This window comes from Buteo buteo, chromosome 24, assembly GCF_964188355.1.
Source record: "Buteo buteo chromosome 24, bButBut1.hap1.1, whole genome shotgun sequence".
In the NCBI taxonomy this organism is placed as follows: domain Eukaryota; kingdom Metazoa; phylum Chordata; class Aves; order Accipitriformes; family Accipitridae; genus Buteo; species Buteo buteo.
In genome coordinates this window covers 1,950,681-1,972,081 of record NC_134194.1, presented here as the reverse complement: position 1 = coordinate 1,972,081, position 21,401 = coordinate 1,950,681, and the positions used below count along the sequence as shown (strand labels likewise).

General features: G+C 38.9%; 1 protein-coding gene across 8 annotated transcripts in view; it reads right to left on the bottom strand.

Annotated features, from left to right (window-relative positions):
* Positions 1-21,401, bottom strand: part of AFF4 (ALF transcription elongation factor 4) — a 56,123-nt gene that overhangs the window by 13,930 nt on the left and 20,792 nt on the right. For 7 of the 8 annotated variants that reach the window (XM_075057082.1, XM_075057080.1, XM_075057078.1 and 4 more), the window contains 12 exons: positions 19,562-20,353; positions 18,147-18,191; positions 17,089-17,175; positions 11,748-11,784; positions 9,369-9,417; positions 7,994-8,014; positions 7,381-7,435; positions 6,359-6,396; positions 5,828-5,990; positions 4,342-5,259; positions 1,955-2,043; positions 564-801 (listed from right to left, as the gene is read on the bottom strand). In XM_075057082.1, the coding sequence (XP_074913183.1) occupies positions 564-801; positions 1,955-2,043; positions 4,342-5,259; positions 5,828-5,990; positions 6,359-6,396; positions 7,381-7,435; positions 7,994-8,014; positions 9,369-9,417; positions 11,748-11,784; positions 17,089-17,175; positions 18,147-18,191; positions 19,562-20,353 (2,532 nt within the window). Of the gene's footprint in view, positions 1-563; positions 802-1,954; positions 2,044-4,341; positions 5,260-5,827; positions 5,991-6,358; positions 6,397-7,380; positions 7,436-7,993; positions 8,015-9,368; positions 9,418-11,747; positions 11,785-17,088; positions 17,176-18,146; positions 18,192-19,561; positions 20,354-20,973; positions 20,992-21,401 lie in introns of those variants that run through there. The other variant, XM_075057083.1, reaches the window with a different exon arrangement.

Below are 21,401 nucleotides of genomic sequence, written 5' to 3'. Positions count from 1 at the left end.
CATTTTCTGCACCATCTTTATAACCATGTTTTCTCCACTCTAACCACAGAGAGTGCTGTACATTCCCAAGCCGGAGTTAAAATAATCTTTCTGCGGTCCTACCATGTCATTAAATGAGAGCTATAGTTCCGCACCCTAGCACCGAGCGTGGGCCAAGCTCCTGCTCTCCTTAAAAATCAGGACAAGATCTGATCTGCTCTGACGAGACAAGAGTAACCTCATTGTTCCATTTACTGTTGTGGAAACAGCTTTCTAGTGATATTTCTTATGAACAAATTAAACAATAAATAAGCATCATCAGTAATCAGAAGATGACTAAACACATTTCACTGATTAACATAAGAATTTGGGAGGAATCAGCATTAGTATTCCATGATCTCTCCCAAGCTGTTTTCTAATTTATAGACTCCCAAGGTACTTAAGCACCATGACATGAAACAATGCATATCTAAAACTAGTTACATTTTAACTTGAACTGCCGATTATTGTTTAGATCACACTGAGCGTGTCAAACTGCAAAGCAAAGAAACAGGCTTAAGGCATTTACAGAATAAGCCCTTTACCTTGGTTTCTTTAGCACTGCTAGAACCCTTCCCCTCCGTCTTCTTTTGTTTAGAAGATGAGCTGCTTTTAGTGCCACCACTACTCTCCTTGCTAAGGTTGCTGCTGGACTTTAAGGATGAGGACTGACTGACCGTCCTCTTCCGGGACCCATGTTCTTGCTTGGAATCTTTCTGCAGGACTGGGGCAGCAGGAGACGGCAGTAAATCCTTCTCTTTAACAGCACTTGGCTTTGAAGACCTGGACAAAATGAACAAAATCAGGTTTTGTGTTTCTTTCCTTAAAAAACAAAACAAAAAAACCCCAAAACCCAACACCACAAAACTTAAAAAAAAAAAAAAAAAAAAATAAATTTTTTTTTTAAACAAACAAGATTTTTTATTGTTAGACCTAGCCAACCAGATATGGAGGAAAAGAAAGAGAATAATCATCCGGTGAATAGGTTTCTACGAAGCCAGATTAAACTCATTTTCACCATTTTATTTGTTCTGACCTGAAAACACAGTAGACAAGTTCTAACCATAAAACCACATCCCTACAACAGTTCTTAAAAAAACACCCTAAACACTTACAACACAAGAAACTAATGCCAATGTTAGCGCCAGCCTGTCTGTTGCAGACTAGTCAGCCTAACAGCTCAGAAAAAAGATGGTCCAGATAAATATTCTCTGGAACCCAGGAAACTGGAAAGCCTTCTCAGTGTAGCCTTTCAGTACACTCTTACCTTGGCTGCTGAGGACTACCGTTGGCTATTCCTGGCTTCCCATAATAATTATTTCTACACAGTATTTTTATAAAATCATATAATTTCATTTAAATTAAATGTCCTTCAGACAACTGCACTGACGATCAAGCAAATATCAGAAATAACAGGTAAAAAAGCATGGTCAAGCTAGAAATGCACCCGTTCATTCTATATCTGTTTCCTAACAAATAGTAAGACACTGTTTAATTCAGAATGGGCAAAAAAGATTTCTAGCATCTGACGTACTGCAGCTTCTCACATATTTGTAATTTGGCAATTACTCACTATATAGAAATATTTTCCACGACATAATTATACCAGTTTTGGTATAATTTTTTTGAGAAAAAACAGGGAACATATATTCCACAATAGACCAACCCTTCATGTAAGGGATTACCTTACTTCTGTTAAGTAAAACAATTGTCCTTGGCCAATGTTTTTGGTTATGGAAATTAATTTCCACCAACTACCAGCAGAAACTCTGAAGTAAATCTGTCTGAAGGGTAAGAAACAATGAAATTGTACCCAGTGATTAATAATGAAGAAACACTTTGTTGGGGGTGGGGAGGAGAAGAGGGGGGAAGACGGCCACCCATCTCCTTGATCACCTTGAGCCTTCAATGTTGAAAACATAGCCAAGATACTCACTCCCTACTGCTAGAAGTCTTGTGTCCTGATGGAGCTTTTTCTTCCAGTTTCGTTTTCTTGCTTTCACTGGCTCTGTTTTCATCCTCATTCTGAATAAAGCAAACAAGAAATACATCCAGGCAAACATCCACATTTATAGCTTCACTGAGAGTGGCAAATGTTCCACATTAAGAGGCTTAATTTAGCAGGCATTTTGCAGTGTACAGAATAAGATATATACAGACCACAAAAACATGCCCTACAACATCTATCCCATATCAAATATTTGACCAGACCCTGATATTGGAACATAACGAAAACCAAAGTCTGGCTTCTAAATTACCAACCTGCATAGAAGAAGTACCAGCTAAGTTGGTTATTTTAGCACAAACATATTATCACCATGCAACACTGGAAAAAATCTGCTAACAGCTTCACTAAGAGATCAGGAGACAGATTTTATGTTGTGGAGCCTAACATAGGTTAGGCCACAGTGAATGTCAGAAAAAGGTAAAAGTCTTACAGTCTATTACAGTAAGCTCAGAGATTTGAAGACTACACTTTTATATAAATTTAATCCTAAAGTCAAAGGGTCTTGAAGGTAAATTTCTATGCTGTCTTCAGCAAGCACGGGAAGTATCAATACAGTGAATAAAATGGAAAAGAGGGCCTCACAGAAGTAGTCATCTGGAAACATAACCCAGGTTCAAACCCAAAAGGTTTCATTTTTGTTACACCGCTGCTGCAACTCTGAGCCTTATCGTCAAGGAAACACATGAGCAAACAAAGTGTAGAAATCAAGTGGTGGCAGCTGCACACTGAGCACTCACAAACCTAAACCTGGACAGGTGGGGGGAAAGGGTGGGGTTTTCTTTAGTTGCCTCAAACAGGCTTGCATCTTCTCTAGTATGCACCAGTAAGCATCAGAGTAATCTGAGGATTCAAAACCGTTAACAACCAGACTATTTGCTGAGATAAAGCCTAAATTTAATTGATCTTGCCAAAGCTTTTTGGTTTAGGTGTAAGAGCACAAATCTTTAATGCTGTAACTCCAAATGTGTACTGGTCAAAGAACTAAAAGTCAGTGTATTCAGAGCCATTGCAAGCATGAGTGCATTCCCATGAACATTAGGAATTTTACAGTAACACTTGCAAAAAATAATTAATCACTGTACTGGTCAGAGTTATTCCTGTTTTACAAAGAAAGCTCATACTTTCTCACTTCATTTCCTTACCCAGAGAAAACAGGAATCTTAGTTAGGAACAGCACAGGAGAAACCTCTGTTGGCAGTTACATGTCAAGTGTCCTAGATGACACTAATTTCAGCAAGTGATCAAGTTTACTTAGGTTGCTCAGTAGGAAAACTGGTTTAACTGAAATTATCTACCTCTGGAAAGTCAAATGACTCTCTGGATGATATCATATAAACCTTTGATTTCCACATGTCAACAAAGTCTTACAACCACTGCCAAATCCCTGTCAAAATGAAATTTTCAGAATGAAGTCCAGAGTAGCATGGCAATTTTTGAATCCCTGGACCAGGGCTTCACAGTCCTAACTTCACAGAAACCAGAAATTTATAAAAACTCATTGGATCACCGAGTTCATCTGACAGCTAGAGGTTTGCTCTTTATACAGACTATGTTCTCAGGTTTCTAAAAGCAGTTTAAAATTACACCACCAACTACTTCTTACCATTCCCCTCTCCAAGAGTATTACTTCTATTTAGCTCCCCCACTGATTCCTGTCCATTTTACTGCCCCAAGGCATTCCAACTATAAATAAAAATCATGGAAGATGAAATGCTTTTTTAGGAAAGATTAAATATCATTATGGAGAGATCCCTCTGCTCCCAGTAAAGCAGCACCCCTGAGATTATGGTTTCTGCTGCTGCCATGCCCCAGGCCCATCCTTTGTCCTGGCAATATGTAATTGCATGATTCACTGGTTCAAGGAGCTGATCCAGCTGAAAACTCCCCCCCCCGCCTTTTTTTTTTTTTTTTTTGCCAGGTGAATTTTCCATTGAATCAGCTGCCTGACCTGGCCTGCAGTGCAATAAGGACTGCTGCCAGATCAAGCGGAGGCATGAGAGGGCAGGATGCACAACTCAGAGGTACAGAAGCTGCACTACCTCCACGAGCTCTAGCTACAGTGCTAACACTCCTACTGGTGCAACCTTCTCCCTTCCCCTCTTTGCTAAAAAAGAAAATCCCAGTAGTCCCTACTGTAACAGCACAGGGATGATCAATGTGTTCTGCATAAAACAGCTAGCCAAGGTCATCTCCTAAATTGCTCAGAGTCACTACATTGCAGTATGATCTGGGCTGCTGGGCTACACGCTTGACACCAGTAGCAATCCACTACGGGGCTGAAATAACAGGTAAATCTCTCGCTACAAAATTATCACCTGCTTATGTTTCCTTTTGCCTTTTGTGGAACTTTTGTCAGACGGCTGCTTCTGGGATTCTCTCACGTGCTTCTCTGGCATGTTTTTCTTTTCCACTTTGGGTGCGTCAGCATCCTTGTAAGGCTTCCCTGGTATTCTTGATAAGAGGCTCAGGTCAATCTTCACAATAAGTGGGTACCTTTCATCAGGATCACTGAGTGGTGAAAGAAGCTCTTTCTCTTCCATAGGAGAGAAAATTCTTTGCCGAAAAAAGCCGTCATCCTCCTCCATGGAAGATTTAACAGGAGTCCTATTGCTCTCAGAGTATTTGGGTGTTTGTGATGAAGGAGGCAGGCTCTCATTTTCATCTGAATCAGAGGATGAGGTATCTGTTTCTATGAATTCCCTGGATTTCTGGGCAGATTTGCTTGAAGCCTTGTATTTCTTTTTCTCTGTTGTAGGCCGAGGGGAAGATTTGGGCTCTTTCTTTATATTGGGTTTTCTGGAGCCCTTTGTGGCTGCCTTATGCCTGTTTGAAGGTATATTTGTTGCCATGTCTACTGGGGTTTCACTTTCTATTTTGAGACCTCCTCTAGGCTCTTCAATAGATGTCTTTTCTGCTTTCTTGGGCTGCTTTTTACCTACAGTCCTCCTCTGTGTTGAGCTGTCACTTTGGGCAGGTGATTTCTGCCTGCCGCGACTGCTCTCCGAGCCCTTTTGGGTGGGTTTGGAATCTCGCCCCGGTGTAGAAGAAATTGAATCCTTGGATCCACTTTGATCAGTGTACCCGCTCCCTGTCCCCTGATCCCGTCCCTCTTTTTTGTAGCCTTGGGATGATGGGATATTGCTGTCCACAGAAGAAGCTGGTGACACTTTATGTGAATTAACTTTGTTCAACCAGTTATCCAGTTGCCACTTGTTTGTTGGTGGTGGCTCTGGCTAAAAACAAATAAAAAAAGAGCATTAGAGAAAATATTTCACATTTCTTCCATCTTTTCCATGGGACAGCTGTATTATGCTGCATGCCAAAGCAAGAGGCACACCAAAAAACCTGTGATAAATAACGAATGAAAAATAGGTCGATGAATACAGGTACAAATAACAGCTCTCATTTTTCCTTCACCTAGAGCAGCTGCTATCAACAGGCAATATTTGCTGCCATAGCTTTCCAGGCTAACAGCCTGCAGTTTTTTAAGGTACTGTTACTACATCTCATTTCTGCTCTCCAACAGGTAGAAGTGGTACAAAGTGGTAAAAACTTACTCCAAAGTGCTAAAAATCACCTCAAATTCAAACATCGAATACATGCTTATAAAGAGAATTGTTACCATATCCAATTACAGGTACTTCAGCAAAAGAACAGTCCGTCTTGAAAATGATCCCGTGTTTGTCAGTCTATTATTTTCTTTTTTTAAAGAGTTTAAGAATTTATTAATCTTTTCTGCTTTTAAAACTCAGGATTAATGCCAAGCTAATAAAGACAGCCCAAATACATGTCAGATCCTACCTCAGGGGATGCACTCTGTGATGGTTCATTAGCTTCACTATCACTGGAACTGCTTTCACTTTCAGAGTCAGATCCTGAACTGCTTTCAGATCCACTATGGCTGCTTGAGTCATCCCTTGAATTATCTGCTCCTTCACTGTTATGCTGTGAAGGTTCAGAATTACTGAAAACAAAAGTGAGGAAAAAATCAACAAACACTCCCAAGGCACAAACATAGCCTAGAAGTCCTTTCATTAGAAAGAATAAAATGTAATATTTTAATTAACATTTACTAGAAAATTCAACATAATTGAACACAGTTCACCCTAGAACCAAACACCCTTTGTTTCCCCCGCCCCCCCTTCCCAAAGTGCGTAGCTTAATTTATGGGATATATGCTATTTGATCACTGATTAAATTCTAATCACCTTTTGCTTTAACACAAGACAAAAGACAAATATGAATTTTAAAAATAAGATCAAGTCAAGAGTGCTGACTGGGCTGCATATCACCACTCTGCTTTCTATGCTGCAATCTACCAGGAATGCCTACCTTCCAGGTGTGCTCCTTGGCACTGTCTTATCGCAGTCCTGCAATTAAGAAAAAAAGCATGAAGCTTCTATAAGTTACTTTAGGATTGTATATACAATTAAGTTGCAAAGCATCAATTTAGACCCTTTAAATTTTTTAAATTATTTAGCCTGAAGAGCATCTTAATTCAGTACTTGAAGCAGTTTAAATAAGCATTTTCCTTATACAGAAAGAAAAAGTTATTTTCTCCAAGTTTTCACCACAAATCTATTATCTGAGTCCTACGTATTCTGATTACAGTTCTAAGAGTTCCTATTTCCAGCACTCACTGATACCATGTTTCCATCTTTTTGAAACAGATGATTCAACATTTTACAATGCTATTCCTGAGATGCCCAGAGTACTAGGAGTTAACCAACTACATGTACTATCTCAAAGTTTTCCACATGAACAAAATCAAGCACTAGAACTGGGAACAGGAAGAAAAGAAACAAGAGAGGAATGTGATTACTGCTGCATAGCACAGACTCTACAAGTATTTTTAATTTAGCATGCTAAATGCCATTTCTGGCAGAAGCTGCACAAAGTTAATATTGACAAAGAGGAAAAAAGAGACTTCAATAAAAATAAAGGTGCTGCTATACTCCCAGTTACAGATATATTATCCCCTATCATCCCAAACACAGTCCCAAGCTACTAAATGGCAGAACATGAAGGATTCTATCTTTAAATGGTGGGCCTTTACATATGTTTTAAAGTACACTATTGCTATTTTATGTTCAGAGAAAGCCCATTTGAAATCAGTAAAACAAGATTTTCTAGATAAAAGCATACTGTTTTCACAAAACAGATAATTTTCCCCAAGTTTACATTTAGGAATACCTGAGGTTTGTCTAAAAAGATTCCATTTGATTTTTGTTTCTTAATCATAAATCTCCTCTTAAGCTGCTCATTTTGCTGTTGGAATATTGAACACTGCTGCAGTACTGAACCGTGAATGCATTCTTTTTTTTTTACCTGAAACTCTGATTGAATGAACATACCTGCTCTCCATCGCTGTCTTCACTACTGCTAAGTTTTAAGTCATCTTTCAACATACTAAGTAAAAGGGAGAAAGTGAGACAAGTTTTTCCACGTACTTTAATTACTTTCAAAGCATTCTTCTATATTTCAACATGCTATTGTTTATACTACGAAGTAGGCTGCGTGGGTGATATCCACAAGATGCCATTCTAACACTTAATGTTTAAGAATCATGAGTTAAGTCATTCTTTAGAGAAGAATAAGGATTCTAGTGCTTTGACTCCCGAGTTCACTGTTAAATTTAGAAAGGAAATTTGACACAATTTACTAATGTGGGAGGAGCTAACTTGTGTATGTTCAACTTCTTATACAGAATGGCCAAGAATACTGTTTTAAATAGAATCAAGAAAGCTAACACTAGTGGCTGTTTCCTGTCTCGTGGCAACAGTGCAACTGTTCTAAGCCATAGTTATTTTATTATTATACAAAGCCATAATTATTTATGGTAGTCATACATACACACACTATTTCACAATACTGAAAATATGTGAACACACTGAAAACATATAGCAGCGTACAAGGCCTTTGTGCTTATTGAAAAACATCTTTGATTACAGAAATAAAACATCTTACTCTGTCTGGTTCGATTCACATCTGGAGAAAGAAAATGAGAAAGGATTAAAAGTCTAATACTTCTGAGTTTCACAGTATAGCTGTTCTACTGATGATATGAAAAGAAACACCAGGCTCTAGGATCTAGTTCCTGAAATATTTTTCATTGCTATCCTTTTACAAAAGATGCATTTATCTCCTTTGTTAAGTTTTTTTGACCAGATCAGACTTTTTTTTTTAAATGATTTAAAACCATATTATCACAGTAAACATCATCTCAACTTTCTTCCTATGCATCCCAGTTCAACTCATGTCCAATGCTACCTCCTCTTCTTAGATGTTCTCACATTCCCCAGCTTTGGAAACAGCACAGTTCCACCTTAGTGGTCTATATTGCTATGACAAAAGCAAAGCCAAATGGTGAACTTCTATTTCTACCACCTGTTGAACTGGCTGCGTATGAGCATCTTCTTAAACTACATGTTTTTGGGAAACTGGCTGTAAGTCTACGATAATTGAGGGGGAGTTCTTTTTGTTCTATTCCCTTCCCACAGGTCATGTGCTTTTTAATCTTGCCAATACTGTAACATTGTGCACAGACCAGCAGAAGAACTAGACTTCGTTTTGTGATTGCATTACAACAAATGTTAACTTAGAATAACAAGTTTTCAGAATCTACAACCACTTTCATTAAACACACAATCAGCTGGTAAACCTTTATTTTCATGGACATATTAGTTTGGATACAGTCTTTTAACAGCACATAATTGATATTCAGGTATGAGAAAGGTGGACTACAGCCATCTAGAATATTCCAATTGCTTTTTATTTTTTCTCCCAGTTGCATGATTGACAAAGTAAAATGTTGGGTTGGTGTGCATAACTAATAGAAGTGTTTGCCAATCAGTTAAGAGGGTGAGTAGAATGAACTTAACTGGATCCCAAACAAAGTTTTCTGTCTCCTCCAATACAAAACAGTTCCCCATCCTGTCTATTTTTGCAACTGCTACAAGCTGCTTCCAACTGACAGCTCTGCAATGCACACGATTGCTAAGTCCCGTTTCATATTGCTCCTTCTTATCTGCTGATACCTTTCTAGTTCACAAGCCAATTCCAAGGTCTAAACTCTTGCACACCTATCCTGACAACTGACAAGAAAACAGGGGAATGGAAAGGCAGCACAGTGTATTTGTTATTCACTCCAATGTGCTGTATTTGGTCTGCTGTCCTAGAAAATAGCTGCTTAAAGATGATCCCCTTCTTCTGCCAGTCAAGGAGAAGTATGCTAAAAGAGTCTGTGCAAGAACTGACACATTCTAGTAAAAGAAACAGCTATTTTCCAAATCTCTTAAAAGTAGACTATTGTTTGAAAAATGTTTTCTCAACAGCTACTTACGATTTGGATTGATGACCATTGGATGTTTTTGATGAAGGATTATATCGTTCTAGAAGAAGAAAAAAGAAATGCACAGTTGAAAACTCAGCCAGCAAAATAAGTCACTCCCAAGCTGCCAGAAGTACACACTCTTGGATAAACCAGCAATGGCTGCGTAGACAGGAAGACTTAACAACTAGCTGACGTGAGGTACAATCTCCCACAGACTGAAGTGAGCGGATGCAGAGACAAAATACTAAATACAGCGAGTAATTTAATGTATCGGGCCCGCGTAGCAAGGTTTTGGTAGCGGGGGAGCTACAGGGGTGGCTTCTGTGAGAAGCTGCCAGAAGCTTCCCCTGTGTCCGATAGAGCCAAGGCCAGCCGGCTCCAAGACGGACCCGCTGCTGGCCAAGGCCGAGCCCAGCAGCGACGGCGGTAGCGCCTCTGAGATAACAGATTTAAGAACGGGGGGGAAAAAAGTTGCCAGGGCACAGAATCTGCAGCCGGAGAGAATATGTGAGAGAAAGAACTCTGCAGACCCCAAGGTCAGTGAAGAGGGAGAGGGAGGAGGTGCTCCAGGCGCCGGAGCAGAGATTCCCCTGCAGCCCGTGGTGGGGAAGACCACGGTGAGGCAGGCTGTCCCCCTGCAGTCCACGGAGGTCCACGATGGAGCAGATATCCACCTGCAGCCCGGGGAGGACCCCACAGTGGAGCAGGGGCCGAGTGCGGAGTCCTCCTCCCCTTGAGGAAGGTGTGAGGAACCGACCCCAGTCCCCATTCCCCGTCCCCCTGCGCTGCTTGGCGGGGAGCAGGTGGAGAATTCGGGAGTGAAGCTGTGCCCGGGAAGAAGGAATGGGTGGGGGGAAGGTGTTTTAAGATTTGGTTTTATTTCTCATTACCCTACTCTGGTTTGATTGGCAATAAACTAAGTTAATTCTCCCCAAGTTGAGTCTGTTTTGCCCATGACGGTAGTTGGTGAGTGATCTCTCCCTGTCTTTATCTCGGCCCAAGAGCCTTTTGTTTTATTCTCCCTCCCCTGTCCAGTTGAGGAGTGATAGAGCGGCTTTGGTGGGCACCTGGTGTCCAGCCAGGGTCAACCCACCTCATTTAATTAAAAAAAATAATCTAGAAAATTATTTAAATCATTGCTGTCTAAACAAACACACACTTAATTTGTTATTAATGGTGTGAAAAACTGTTTTGTTCCTATCAAGATTAATCTATTGCCTTCTATATGTAGGATACAGGATATAAATCAGCCTGTCAAGCTCTGATTTCTTTCAGCATCCCTACTTAGCTTTTCAGCAGATGAGTAATGTTTAGATCCAGAATCAAACTCAGAAACCAAATCTTACACTAGGAATACATACTGATATAATCTGCTTTTCAGTCTCGGCGTGGGGGGTTCCTTCCCTTTTCTTTAATTCTGGCAAATTCCATAGTTCAACAGAAACAATAACTGAGGCTGTTAAAAGTTTCCAGAAAATTCAAACAGGAGTTAAAAACTGGTTCTGTGTTTTGACTAACCTTGCCTCTCTATTCACACACCTGAAGATCAGTTGCTCCTATAACGTAAGTCAATGGTTTAGCATTATGGAATTAAGTTTCAATTTGTTTCCTTAATTCCCCACTGCACCAGGTGTTTAGATTAAGCTGCTTGTGAATATCTAAGAATAAACCATTCTTCTTTTACTATTTAATCTGTTTAATCACTTCAAGTGGGAGCAGAAAGAGTTTTGGAATGTAACAGCACAACTCTAATTCAATTTTACCTGGTATGTTACCTGTTAATTAATTTCAGTAATATTCAAAACAATGTTACAGATAAAGAGAAATAAAAGCTGCTTTTATCTAAATCCTGAAAATGCATTCTGGGATGAGAAATTAAAGGATATTACTATGAATATTACTATGTGAGTTCTTGACCAGATCTCTAATTTTAAAATGACAAAGTGAAAACTAACAGTGAAACTGCAATGTTCTTTTTCTATTGAAATATAAGCATAAGACTATTTTGGTTTCTAGTATGTCCCCAAGCAGCGAGTTGAATTTTTTAAAGGGTGTTTTGTTTTAGTACTCAGCTATTTTCAATCAGATCAACCATGAAGGCATTTTTTCAAGAATTAGAAACCGTGACAAATTATTTTTTTTTTCCCCTAAAAGATAGTAACAACCTTGACAACTTACTCTTAACTTTCTAGATCTCAATAAAAAATGCAAAAGAAAATCAAGCAATTGTTTTACAGACTAAAACTTGAGAAAGTACAGAAATCTTAACTTAGACTCCATCCTATGACCAGTCTGGAAAATCTCATTCTCTAAAAAACCGTGACATACTAAGAATACCGAGTAACAACAAAAAACCTAAACATATTACAGGAAGTTTAATATACTTACTCTGTTCTCCAGTGCCAAAACTGGACTGTTGAGACTCCTAAGGGAATAAAAGATCACAAACGTTTTTTTCACTGAGAATTTTAGCATATCAAAAAACATGCTTTAAGCAAGGTATTCTTTCCGCTTAAAGGATGGCACCTGACCTCTAAAAAAGGAAAAAAAAGCCTAACAGCAAAAGAGAAAGAGTGATTCTTCATCTGGGCCCCAGCTCCTCTCACCAGCTATAACGGCACAGCCAGCACTCTCCTCTTCCCTAGCTCAGCATTCCCACTTGCTTGGTTTTAAGGAAGGCCATGTGCAGTTGTACCACGTGATAGCTGGAACTCCAAAATCCCTAAGCAACTTCCATAAATCCTATCTTCGTGTATGTTTAGCATGGAGAGGAATCATTCAGTATGTTTTTCTTTATCTTCCCTATACATGGAAAAGCTGTGCTGCTAGTTTTATGTATTTTCATTCAAATTCTTTTCTCAGCATTTTTCTTTTTCAGACACATACAGCATCGCGGTGGACAAGCAATAAGTATAATAACAACCTATCACCAAAAAAAAAAAAAAAAAAAAAAATCTCAGCTACAGAGGAGCCTAAGAGACAATGAAACTTAAAGTCTGAACAGCTCTGCACACTTTGCCCAAAACCCTGTTCTCGCAGTGGCTCCACGCGAGTCCCTGGGAAATGCAGCCAGGCACAGCTGGCCAACACATGATTCCTTCTCCCCAAAGGCCAGATCTTCATGTAATCAGACAATTCACTTGTATAAAAGCCAATGAACAATGATACATAACTTCCTTTGATACATAATGAATCTGTTACCTATAAATCTAGGCATGAAAGATGAAGCCTCGCGAATTTTAGCACTTGTATGATCTTCAGTATTCCCATTCCAGAAAACCCAGTTCTGACTCCCAAGACACAGCAGATTATAATTTTTTTTGAAATCCTAAAATACGGTTTTAACAAACAAATATGCAGAGGCTACTGAGTTACCGAAAACCTACTTCTAGGCTAGGGTGCCATTTTAAAATAGGACCTTCCTGACCTCATTTTAAAATGAGGACAAATGCTGGCTCCATAAATAAAAACTGAAAATATTTGACTCAATTCATAAAGTTATATACACAAATTTTACTTAAGTGCTCTGGCAACAGCAGAGCAGAATTACAATTCAACAATGAATTCCGAGGTTTTTTTGGTATACCCATGGACCAGTGTTCCCAAACAGCCAAGTCAGTAAGGTGCAGCAGTTATATACACAATTTATAAAATTTAGTTTTTTAAACACACAAAAGCTTTACAGAGCAAAGTGCACTTGGATATTTCTAATTTCCCTGAACTTTTTATTTCAAAAGTGAAAACAGTTGCAATAATGCATTGAACACATATTTTGTTATTTGGGAACTTGATAAGGAACTTTCCTTGTAAGGTGTTTCAAAAGCCTCTAATCTTTATTAATTGAAAGAAAGGAAGGGACAATAAAAATAACATTAAACTATGTTTAAAGCGCAAAGCAAAGATGAAGTTGGAGAGAAGCCTCGTGACTTCAACAGAAGGCAGCAGCTACACTTCCTTCAGAATAAAAACTGATTTTTATCTTTCACATAGGTACAAGGAGTGCAAGTGTGACTCCCTGATTGCCTTTTTCCACTGTCAGCTCAGACAAGTTGGCTAACTGTAAGTCAAAAAAGAAATAAAGACCACACAGTAATCAAACACCACATCTACAGAGCAACTGCACTGGGGTGAGCACAAGATGAGGAACTGGTACTCGTTCTTACCAATGCCCGTATCAAAAATTCTGCAGAAAGCACCTGCCTAATTGCTCACTTTAATCAACTTCCTATTTCTAAGGATAGTGCAGTCTTCCAGTTAAGTGCACTTTAATGAGGTGTTATGTTTAAGTGTGCAACTTTTCCAACTCTCTTGCCACCTATTTTGTCTTTAAATACATATATCTTTAAAGAAACTCAGAGACTTAAAAAAAAAAAAAAAAAAAAAGCTATACTTTCAACGCCAAAGTTATTTATACCAGTATCTTCTAAAGGTCTACTTCAGAAAGAAGAAATTAAAAACAACTTAAAGGAAGGAAACCCTTTTAACCAAAGTGTAATAGACTGCTGAGGTTAGATAGCAAAGACACTTAAGCAGGAAACAAAATCGCAGCTTGTACTCGAACACAAGAACTGTGGAGAGAGAAACACTCTCCAGCTGGATAGAACAGCAGTTGGGTACCGAATTCTCATTTGTAGGTTACCAGCTTGGCTGTAGGCCCGGTTGTGGTGAATGGGACCCATTTCCATTTAATATTTAAAATCTCAGGTCAGATCTCATTTATGTTTCTCAGAAGAAAGTTTCTGTATTACAGTGGAAGAAGGGACCCGACTGCTGGCCTTCTCGGTAACTCCAGCACAGGGCAGACACTGAACAAACCTGGAGACAGAATCCACCTCTTCAGAGATGCCTTGAGGTCACTGCACAGGTATGCAGGTACAAAAACTGCCAATGCTTTCACATTGCTTTGAAACAAAAAACTTCCACCCTCTAAGAAACTGCTGGGGTTTTTAATATATTTTACAAACATGCCAGTATTTTTGGAGTTTTTGACTGTGAGCCCATGGCTTTAAAAAAGTTATACAGGATAAAATTATAGTGTTAGGCCATTGGATAACAGTTTTTATCAAGACTTCAGAATCTACTTTTTTTTCATAGCATCCATAAAACCTTCCCTGACCTCTTTTCATGAAGTTTTATCATCTGATTCAAAGACTTCCTGGTAATTATTAGATATATTTATAGTAACGCAGAGAGGCCCCTGGGTCAGGAGTTTGTGTCCCTTCAAGCTACTCACTGTCTACACATAGGGAAAATCATCTTATCCCAACAGTCTTACAAATAAAACCGACACATCCATCAAAGGAAGCTTAATTTTATGTGTGCAGGCAAAACATACCAAACTTCTGCACACAAGAGGAATGCTGTGAAACATTGCAGCATATTACATATAAATAAATTGAGCACAGTATTAAAGAGAACAAGCTTTCCTCGAACAGTACTGCTTGATTAAAGTAAACCACTGTTTTGTTTTGCTTTCTGAATTCTGCTCTGGGTCCAGACTGCACAAGTCTGTGGCTCGCTAACTTGCTGGAATTCTGCGAAGAACCTGCTGCCAAGAACGACAGAGGGGCGAAGGCAGAGGAAATTATAGGCTTTGGATGCAGAGAGAGAATTTGACAAAGTTCCATGGCTAAGATGTGCAGCCACAAAATAAAAAAGCTGGCAAAAAGTCAAAAGACTCAGAGCAGCCATAAATGGAATTTTTTGCAAACTGAGTGAAGAAACACAATCCAGGTTGATAGGTTCAAAATACCACAAGCTACCTTTTTTTTTCAAACATCAACAAGACTGGGCAATCTTACGTAGTTTCTCTCTGCGTCACAGAGACACATATATCTCTGCACACTTCCTTTCTTCCCAAATTGAGTCAAATATCAGAGCAACACAGAAACAAGTGGTTCTAGCAATGCCACAATCGAGTGTGCTCAAAAGTGTGTGAAGGGAAAACATCTCCCCAAAGGTTCAGGGATAAGTATTCAAAGCAGCGGAGTAAGTACCTTTGTTGATGAGGAAAGGTGTGGAATTTCTTTCTTTACAATAAAAGGTAAGAACTATTTCCAAGTTCACAGTTTTATATAACACAGCAAATAAACCTTGACTAAAAGTAATGTATGCAAGATTAATATCGATCTAATGTTAAGAAAATAGACGACAAGATTTATTTCTAGATATGCCTTCAAAAGTAAAGCTGAGAACCATATAGTCTATTCTGCATTTTCAGCTCACTGGAGAGAAGCAAGCAAGACTCAGCGAGACAGAAACACGCAACGCAGAGGGCGATGAAAACAGGACTGCCCACAGCTCTGGGATATTTAGCCAGTATGAGAACCCTAACCATTTAACTTCGCACCAGCCTGTGGGAGTTTTGTGGATGTGCACTTACAACATGGGACCTGGAACCTTTGGCCAAAAGAAGGTGATGTCAAAGCACTCATAAGACAATCGGTTTAGACAGATTAGAGACTTCAGTGAGAAAATCTCAAAATACTTCACTGAACTGTTCTGTTTTGGGGAGCAATTTGGATCAAACAGGAAATTGATAGCAGCAAGCGGTGCTCTAGAACAGCAGTCTGGTCAGAAAAAGCGTAGTCTTAATTATTATGAAGGTAACTTTTACAAGACTAACAGAATAATTTCTTCACTCTGAAGTTATGCCAGATTAGGGGTGGAGTACCCCAATCCATTTCAGAGATATGTTGAGTCTGGAGAAAAATTATATTGTCAAATTAAATCTTTTACTGGTAATCAGTAGATACAGGAAACAAAACATGAATTCTTGAATGAGTCAGCTATCGCAAGCTGAACTGTACTTGCTCAAGTTGCTACCCACAGCTATCTACCCTGCCTAGCTCCACCCTGCCTACCCATCAGCTTCCAAGATCTTGAGATTGCAGAGCTGTATTTCAAGGCAAACAATCACCAGTGTCAGTTTGCCTTAAAACCCTGCAGCTGGGGCTGCCAGATCCAGCCTCAGGGGACGGAGCAAGCAGCTGAGAGCAAGAGAACTCCTTCCTCAGAGGTGTCAGTTCAAGCAGGTCTCCGGGAAACGTGCCCTGGGCTGTCAACAGCAGCAAAGAGTGACTGATTTTTCTTTAGAATTAATAGCTTAAACACTTCAGTAGTTATTAAGTACATGGGAGGTTAGGAAGAGGATCTTTCAGAACAAGTGATCTGAAAATTTCTTTAGCAAAACATCTGACTTTAAAACTGGTTTAATTTTTTTGTAATTGAAAATCTAAGATCTAACAGAACTATTAATGGACTTCAAAATTATCAGAAAAATTCAGTTTATGCAGAAAAGTATATTAAATTTTTAGCATTTACCAGCCAGCCTCCATGACTTTGCTAGATGGAGGTAAACACAACACTTGCTTGGTTCTACACAAAATGGTGCAAAGCATTTCCCTAATAGGGGAAAAAGGTTCAATGGCATTTTCAAGCTTCAGAAGTATCCTGAAGAAGGTTTGAGTTTATGAAACAAAAATTAAAAAGTAAAAGGAAAGTTATATTATAGACATCTTTGCAGACTGCAGTGTGTGGGTAAACCAGAGGAAAAATGATGACATTCTTTGTAAGGCTACTGCTGACAAATGTTTTTGTGAAGCAAGATAGAGAGATACTGAAACAATCCCAGAACTACACAGAATTGAATTTAAAAGAGTTCCAAAATCCTGATCTTTAATAGGAGTTACTCCTTCAACAGCACTCAGTATTTGACTACAGCACTGACCTTTGTTGGAAAAGGAAATTTTGATGGTTCAGTTTTACATGGTGTATGAATAGCAGTCAGTGGAGGAGGCCAAGAATGGGTCATCTCCTACAACCAGAACAAAAAAGGAAAGCTATTAACAAAATTAAAGCAAAGATTTCAAGTTACAATCTTATTCAAATGGTAACCCTGTCTCTCAGTTTTCAGTTCATTGTCCACACTTCGCTAAGCTTTATATTCAAATCTTAATTTCCCAAATGTGTAACAAAGATTTTGCACTGAAACCTAAATCTTAAATTGTTACCCATGAGAACAGATAGTTAAGACATAGTAACAAGCGGAAAGGCATAAATCAATAGAATTGGTTGGCCTGAACATAAACTGAAGTAGAAGTCAGTCTGATCATTTCAGCCTGTGAAGAGCACACGTAGGATACAGGGGTAGAAAGAAGAATCCTAGGAAAGGGAAGCCTATGAAGTTCAAGGAAAAAAGGGGAAAATCAAATGCCTGAAGCTGGAAAGAAAGTGCTTTGCATTCTCTCAGAGCATCTCCAAGGATGATGGAGTACTGAAGGTCAGAGCAAATGGTAAGCCATGGAAATGCTCAAGGGGAATCTGAGGATTCTTTTGTTATAGTAGACATATGACCAGGGGATCACATCGGGTAAAAAGACTTGAGAAAATAACCTAGGTAGAAGAGAAGGGAAAGTTCTGCTGTGGGATAGCAAAAAAATTACTACAATCTAAAAAGATATCAGAATGTAAGGACTGTATTTTGGTGGAAGAAAAGGGTAATTCTGGTTAGGTTAACAGGGAGGGGGCCTAGAACAGGAATGCAGTGAGGATATCCAGGAGATGATGTGCACACCCAGCAACGCCCAGTGCCCAGCTCGCACACAGCTCTGCTTCCAGTTTTCCCTGGTCTACCTGTGCTGGAGGAGTAATTGAAGAGCCCTCCTGTAATAACTTGCAGCCAAGTCAATTTAGAAGGCACTAAGCAACTACAGAGTACTTTCCACCTCCTTAGTAATGTTTGTATTTTCAACAAGTAAGTTATGAACAAAAGCACAGAGAACTTACTTTTAGAATTTCATCCACGCAGCTCACATCACCAGATGCTGATGCCTACAAATCAAAACTCAAGATTAATGTCTCCTACAGCAAATTTTCCTTCAAAGATCCCGGGGGCTAGAAACAGTTAAAAATAAACTTCAATCCTTATCATGATTCACATGGACTCGATATAGATACAAACAGACCTTGCTAATTCTTTTCATCAACATTAATTTTAATATCAGATAGATCCATATTTTTATGGTATGAGTCACATCCAGTTATGAAAAGCAAATACATGAGATCTATAAAACTGCAACAATATTCTCTTACTTTTCACTTGACAGTTAAAGTGATCATAGGCAGTCAGTGATATTAAAAACTTCTAGAGAGAAAGGAAAGAGAATCATAGCTTTCAATCATTTCCTGGAAGAAGCCACTGGATAATATCTGAATTCAAATGCATGACTGTGAATGCACAGTAATGACAAACTGCATTATGAAGTAAAACATACATTAAGCATGAATCTAGAAACAGCAATAATTATGGAACTATTAATCTTCTCCATTCCTGACCGCTACAAGCAGAAAGGAAGCAAAGCTACTATACGATTCACTGCGTCAGCATGTCAAGTCTTCACAAATGAGAAAATAATTTATTTTCAAATTTCCTTACCTGTGCCCTGGATCTTATTTTGCTATTCATTGAAATCCCAGGAACAAATGCTTTTTTCTAGCTACGACAATTCAAGCAATTAAATAGGAAATGCAATGACATTTTATTATTAAGAAAGGCACTCTCCTTGTAAGGGAGCTGTAGTCAGAGTCTGTGCCTTAACCATTCAAGATTTACCAAACTACTAAAAAGCTGTTAACCCAATAGTATTTTGTATCCAGCATACCTGATAAAAGTTCTGAACCCTGTTCAATTTGGTGTGCTTTAGGGTTAGCTTATTTTCCCCAGGTGAAGGTATAATAATCACATCCAGTAATTGCTACACACTTCAAAAGAAAGTCTGATATATGCAGATAGTATCACTCGTCTAAGACAACATGGCCCCCAGTAATGACAATGTATGTATAGCTTGTCAAAATATTTGTGAATATCCTACTATTTCACTAACTTCTGACTACAGAAATACTCTATGAAAATTAGCCTCTCTGGGTTAAGTTAGCCTATCTGAATGTCTCAGCCTTTATTTAAAGAAGATCACAGTATCCACATGGAAGAAGCAGAAGATAAAAAATAACTACTTTTGTACATTCCCCATTTGAAATACAGGTCTTCACTGCATAAGTTTAAGATGCTTTGTGTAACAAAAAAACACAGTGTTTACTAAAAACTAAATTTCGGTTATGTAGATTAGGATTTTAAACAAGCTGGAAAATCCCAGCCCAAAGGGACTTATATTCAAGGAGTCAGGAAACAGACAGCAACTTACATCTAGTGGTTGAGAAGGTATTTTCAGCTTGGTTAGATGTGCTTTGCTGCTAGGCTTCAGCTCATTCACGCTGCTGCCATGAGTCTGACTACTGTAGTGTTCAGAAGATAACTTTGGTTCCATGGATTCCTGTCCATCCATTGGCCTTACGTACGCAGTGGGTTTCTGTAACATTGAACTGGACTTGGACATTAGTGAAGGTGGAAAAGACTGATTAGAGTGTTGTCCACTTGAAAACGAGGGTACACGGGAGGGAGAGTCCCAGTTGGCATCAGGATCCCGGGGAGATTTTGAACGTTGATGTTCTTTGCTGTGGTGATCATTTCCATGAGATCTCGAATGGCTGGAGCTCAACGAAGAAACAGCAGATGGTTTTCCAGGACTGGAAGAACGGGGTTTGGAGTGTTCGGACCCATGTTGGCTTTTTTTGCGGCTGCTGCTGCTACTGTATGAGTCACGGTCATGCCTCTGGCCGCTACTGCTAGTGTTATTGCCACTGCCACGCTGACTACTATGTCCGCTCTGTAAACCTGAGGACCGTTTCTGAGATTGCGAGGAAGTGCTAGGTGCTGGTCCTACAGGAGTCCATTTGCTGCTCTGATGTGAGCTGGTATTATGTCTCTGATCACCAAAGAAACTTTGGTTTGATTTTTCATCTGGTGTTGATGGTACGGTTGGTTTGGGAATTCCAACAAGCTTTTGTAGCGATCTATCTCCTATAAGATCCTTCATTTCATCATAATTACCAAGCATGCTCTGAATACGACTAGACAATTTGTCTTCTTTGCTGGTCTGTGAAAATAATTTGAAAAATAAGGCTTTAAAAATCACAACTTCACTTTCAGCTAATTGACTTAACAACTACTGCAGTTCTAAATTTCAGGGCTAAGATCGTGGCTAACATCCATGTCTTTTTTGCCACTGTTTCCAATTCCCAATTTTAGTTCTTAAAGCAGTAATTTAACCCCTAAAGCATAAGGAAAATATGTATTTTAGCAGCAGGAACAGCTGAAACAGCACTAATCAGTGCTTCAAATAATGCATTGGTGAGTTGGATGCAAGTTTAAAAATTGTAGATGCCTACTGTCACCTTAAAGACTCTCAGCTTTAAAGACTATTTCTCTAATACAGAATGTATTAGTCCTAAAAAGTTTTAATTAACAGTAAAATAAAATCAGCTTAACCTTCCCACTGCACGCAATTTTTAATTGGTATTTATACCGGCATAATTCTTTTTGCCAACAAGATTATATATAAGAAAAGGTTTGTTCTTACATAACCAGTTTGTTTTCCAGTCAGGTATACTGTACCATTACCCATGCATCCCAAGCAGCTTTAGTTAACTTCATACATGTGCGATTTGGTTATCAAGCACAGTAGAGTGATGGGAGGACAGGAATAAAAAAACCCACCATCTCTCAACTTTCCTCCTGCAGGAGGACAGTTTTCAGTCACAATGTTTTGCTTCTTGCAAACAAGCTGAAATTGTGATAAGGGAATGGGTTTGCTTTCAAAGCGAGCTTTGAGCTACATAATGAAAATCTTAAAATTGTACTTTCTTAGCTCTCCCAAAATTAGGCTATTTTTTTCCAGTTCTGTTCAGCAAATCTACGTGGAAACCTAGCACAGGTTTAAAGCTGTACGAGACTAAAACAAACTAAAAAATCAGATACAAATAATTGGCATACTAGTTAAAACTGATAATTCTATCATATCAAGCATTTCAGCATTTAAAATTAACCTCCTATTTAAACATTCTCTTTCTGAACTTACCCAGGTCTGGATTACACTGATTGAAGGTTAGAAAGTTTAGCAACAGGCTAAAGCACCCAAAAAAGCA